Genomic DNA, 5,000 nt, shown 5'->3' with positions numbered 1-5,000 from the left:
CTGAAAAATGCATGGTTACCCGGTTTTCTTTTTGGATACTAAGAGCACTTGCTAATTTCTGCTTTCTCCGCTTAGTCTTCACAGCGCAAAAATATCCCTGCATTAGTAAGCATCACCGATAGGACACCCCGATCGCGAGTATCCTGAAATGCACAGAAGGTATGCACAGTAACAATAGTAGGCACCGTCCTTAAGTCCTTGTACGAAGAAGCACGAGCCCAGAAATATGAATTGAGGATTGGCCCTTCATTTAACAGTGACAAACTTGGACTGGACTGCTAATTCGCTTTGAACTGTGTTTTTTATAAACAAGCAAACTCTGAAGCCACTTTCAAGCAAAACCGGTCTCGCTTTTTACTGCCGCCATCACTCTTTCCAAGGGTTTTCTCCGCACTCCTCTCAGCGGAGAGAAGCTCTGGGGTCGAGGTTGGCTTGCTGCAACAGTTGCTAGACTGCGGAAAACAGACGACTTCAGCCAGGTACAACGTCAGTGATTAATAACAGTGAAAAAACAATTTAGGGACAAAATTGAAAACCGACTCACAACTTACTTGCGTGACCACCATCTTCTCCGCCTCCTCCGTCCCCTCCCCCACATGCTTCTATGGTGACCTCATCAATTGCAATATCCGATTGATGTCCTCTGCCAACCGTCCCCTCAAAGATTACCTGCATTTACAGACGAAAGGAAGATGAATGATGCCATGGTAACCCTCAGATTGGCGAAATGTCTGATATGACAAAAGAAAATAACAATTTTGAAGCAAGCAATCGTGGACAATCTTCCTGTCGGTGTACGTTTGATCAGTGGCTTGATCTGATCGGCGTAATTACAAGGGATTACAAGTTGAGAAGGTACAATGAGAGTACCTGAAGACGGCTGGTTTGGCCAGCCGAAATATAGTACACCACTAAAATCAAATCTACGTTGTATCGGCTCTTGCTCAAAATATTCAGCTTCTCAAGGAAAATAAGCCTACACTGATATGCCATTTTAACCTTCTCATAAAAACTCTCTAAAATGATGGGGCTTTTCAAGAAAACGTTTAGGAAAATCCCATTGTTAAGTATATGGAAGTGACGCTTCGGGTACTAACGTTATTTAGGGACTGCCTAACCGCTGCGCACCGGTGTCTCAGTTTGTTGAGCACCGGGCTGTCAAGCGGGAGGTCGTGAGTTCAACTCTGGCCGGATCACCGCTCAGGGTCTTTAAGCAATTGAGGAGAAAGTGCTGCCTTTGTAATGACATCTGCAAATGGTTAGATTCTCTAGTCTTCTCGGATAAGGACAATAAAAATAGGCCCCGTCTCGCAGTTCTTCAATGTTCATAATCCTGTGGGACGTAAAGAACCCACACAGTTGTCGTAAAGAGTAGGGCTTGTAGTTCCCGGTGTTGTGGTCTGTCATCTGTGGTGTATCATGGTTGGGAGGGCAAATTCTCGGAGATACTCGCTACACCAAGCTACTCTAAAACCCGAGGGTAAATAAAGACATGATATGATATGATATATGATATGACTTTCTTATAGTTTTTAATTTTAAATAAATGATGGCACATTCTGAAATTAGGAACCGCAGTGGATTCAGTAATGCTTAAAAAAGTGTTTTGTATTCGTGTCTTTCAGCTGGCATTCTTACCGAAGAAACAGGCTTGTTGCACGTGATAAGGGCCTTAAGCCAGTTGCTTCCCTGGCGTCCGCTTTTGAAAAAGGCCTGCTCTCCATTTATGAGCACGCGAAGTATCCCCATATGGTTTTGTCCTCCACGCATGCTGTAGAAGAAGGAAATGCATACCTTGCCAGATAAACCAGGATTTATTTCTAATTTTGCCTTGTCGCCTTTCTTTCTCCTGGATGCCTCTACATACATGTAATAGCCTGTTTTAAAAAAAAAATCAAATATGTACAAACAAGTATCTCGATTCTTCTTGATACTGATCTCGCAGAAGCCGATGAAGAACCTTGGTGTGTGGTTAGACAGTAAGCTGTCAATGGATGCCTACATTACTAAGACGTGCGCAGCAGCATTCTATTATCTTTATAACATTAGACGTATCCGACGCTACCTATCCAAGGAATCTACGGAGTCACAGCTTCATGCGTTTATTTCATCAAGACTGGATTATTGTAACAGTTTGCTCTACAATATTCCATCATACCAACTAGAAAAACTGCAGTGAATCCAAAATGCTGCCGCAAGACTCATCTTACAAGAAAGCAAATTCTGCCATATCACTCCACATCTTATGACTTTGCACTGGCTGCCAGTTAAATATAGAATTCATTTTAAAATACTTTTACTTACATTCAAAGCAATTAATCTTTTAGCACCATCTTATATATGTGATTTAGTCACCGTTAAGAAACCATCAAATTATAATTTAAGATCTAATAATAGTTTGATAGTAGATCCCCCTAAAGTAAATCATAGCCACACTAGCTGATAGGTCTTTCAGGTTTGCTGCTCCAACGCTTTGGAATAAACTTCCCAATTATATTAGGACCTCTGCAAGCATCACTATTTTTAAATCACAGCTAAAGACGTATCTTTTTAGAGTAGCCTTTGATTTAAACTAAATTCTTTTAGTATCACCCAACTAGTGGAGTAGTGAAAATCCTGCATTTGAATTGGCTACGCTACTAGAGGACTATTAGTAATAGTCTTGAGCGGCGAAAAGCGTGACGCTTTCTTTCTTTTTATTCCCAAATACATATTTCTTCAACTTGCATCAGTTGCTGACTTTTGACTATTGACCCGTAGCCCTTGCGGGTTACGGGTCTAATTGTTAAATAACACTTATTTTTAAATTTAGGAACTCTGAACTTATTAAATATCTATTTTTATATGTATATAAGAATAGTATATTTTTTTATAAGTAGTTAGCATATTTTATTTATATTTTTGGCGCATATTTATTTCCAATTAGTAGTACATAATTATCTTACATTATTAGTATTAGTATATTTATATTTTATATTGTTACTATTTAGGGATATTTGTTGTAATGCGCATTTGAAAACTTTAAGTTGATTTGATACTTGCGCAATATGAATGAATAAAGTTAAAGTTAAGTTATCTGCTAAATTACACATTGTTATTTTGCTATACTACTTTATCTTACATATTGCCAGACTGTCTGGCATTTCTGTCTTTCTTCTGATGCCAGGAAACTAGAAGGAATTCAAGAACGAGCACTCCACGCTGTTTATTGTGACAATAAATCGACGTATGAGGAACCGGCTCCTGCAAAGAGTAAAACTACCAACACTTCATACCCGACGACTGCAAGCCATTGCAATCATAATGTACAAATTGTTACCAATTCTCAATATCATCTTAGAAATTCTGATTTCGTCATATCTAGATTTCGGACCGTTGCTTACGGCAAACATAGCGTGAGTAATTTAGGTCCTGTCATCTGGTCCAAACTTGGCAAATTTATTCGAGTCTGAATCATTGGACATTTTTAAAAAGCGCATCAAAACGGTTAATTTCACAACTCTGCTGGAAAATGCTTGTAAAGACTGCCTTTTATGTAACAACTAATAAGTGTCTGTTACATATATTTCTTAATACTTAAGCATGTAACTATATCTTATATTTTTGTTACTTACTAGTTAATTATAGTAAGGTGTCCCCAATTAGTGTACACTGTACTTTAGCGAATTTTGACACAATAATAAAGTACTTACTTACTTGCTTACTTGGGGAGCGTTCCTTTGGTACTATTCCGGAATAGGAATACACGGAATATACGGTATTCGTGTTCTTTTGGGACTTATTCCGTTTTGGGAATGAACGGAATACTATTCTGTTCATTCTGCTCCCGATAGCAGAATGAACGGAATGGCCGGAATATGACTCACTCGGAATAGGCAGAATATGCGTTCTTTTGGGAAAGTTTTGGCGGGAAATGATACGCGACCGGCTGGTCACCCGCCGGTGGCTTGAAAATTGTAAAAATTTGATTGGAATAGTGATGCAAAATGTCTACCGTGGATGCAGGTGTGCTGGCCTCTCTTCTGTTTCTTTACTGATGCAGTTACCGATGCTAGAACAAGAAGAGCTGTCAGTTTGTGTTAATAAAAGAAAGTGTCCTTGCCTGGTCAAAAGAAATGACGTTGGCATTAATTGGTTTGAGGAAAAACCACGATAAGTCGACGTCAAGAAGAAGAGCATATGGGAAAACATTTGCACTACGCAAAGCACACACAAGTACAAGAAATTCTTCGTCATCTTCCCCCTAAAGGCTTTTAGCAAATGAAGCAAACCGAAAAATCCAGAAAACCGCCAAAAAACTGGTACTTATGACCATATTTCAACATTCCGTGCTTCAAACTTTCAGGAAACCTTTTTCACTCGTAAGGCCAACGCAATTGGCGCATGCGCAGATACAACAGTTACCAGATCACCTTCGCTAATAGTATTCCTTTTTTCAGAATATGTGTTCTTTTGCAAATTGATATTCCGTGTATTTTGTTATTCCTAATCCGGAATGAGAATAGCCAGGATACCTCCAAAAGAATACACCCTTAGTATATACTTACTTACCGTAAATTACAACCTGGTTTACGGACATCAATTAAGTTTTAAACTTTTACGTTTTTACGTTTCTACCTATACACGGTCAACAGCTTTTTACCTGACCAAGAAAGGACCGATGTTTAGCTGGAAACTTCAGCTTATGAAATTTTTTAAGACGACTTTTTAAAGTTGGTGGCAACAGACTCAAAATTTGGATCATTGGAATTATCTTGGCCTTAATAAGAAATGATACCTTTTCCGCTCACATCTTTCTGAGGTCCTGTCCCCCCTGAAGAAGTTGAACCTCTCCGTCTTGTCCAATTAAACGTGTCATCTTTTCGCTGAACAAATCCACATTGATTTCGGTCAAAATTGCAATAAAAACCTAAGGAAGGGAAAGAGCTTCCACTGAGAATTTGTTGTTGTTATAAGAAAAAGATTACCGGAAACCGGCTCAGGTGATCCACTAATTCTGC

At 39.1% G+C, this 5,000-nt stretch overlaps 1 protein-coding gene across 1 annotated transcript in view; it reads right to left on the bottom strand.

The window, feature by feature from the left end:
- The window catches only part of LOC138004908 (chymotrypsin-like protease CTRL-1), a 12,331-nt gene that overhangs the window by 6,064 nt on the left and 1,267 nt on the right, over window positions 1-5,000 (bottom strand). Inside the window, exons 2-4 of the mRNA XM_068851206.1 lie at window positions 4,778-4,909; window positions 1,639-1,877; window positions 552-669 (exon numbers count right to left, since the gene is read on the bottom strand). Of these exons, the coding sequence (XP_068707307.1) occupies window positions 552-669; window positions 1,639-1,877; window positions 4,778-4,909 (489 nt within the window). The remainder of the gene's footprint in view (window positions 1-551; window positions 670-1,638; window positions 1,878-4,777; window positions 4,910-5,000) is intronic.

The sequence above is a fragment of the Montipora foliosa genome, chromosome 6, assembly GCF_036669935.1.
Source record: "Montipora foliosa isolate CH-2021 chromosome 6, ASM3666993v2, whole genome shotgun sequence".
Lineage (NCBI taxonomy): Eukaryota > Metazoa > Cnidaria > Anthozoa > Scleractinia > Acroporidae > Montipora > Montipora foliosa.
This window is presented reverse-complemented; position numbering and strand designations above follow the sequence as displayed.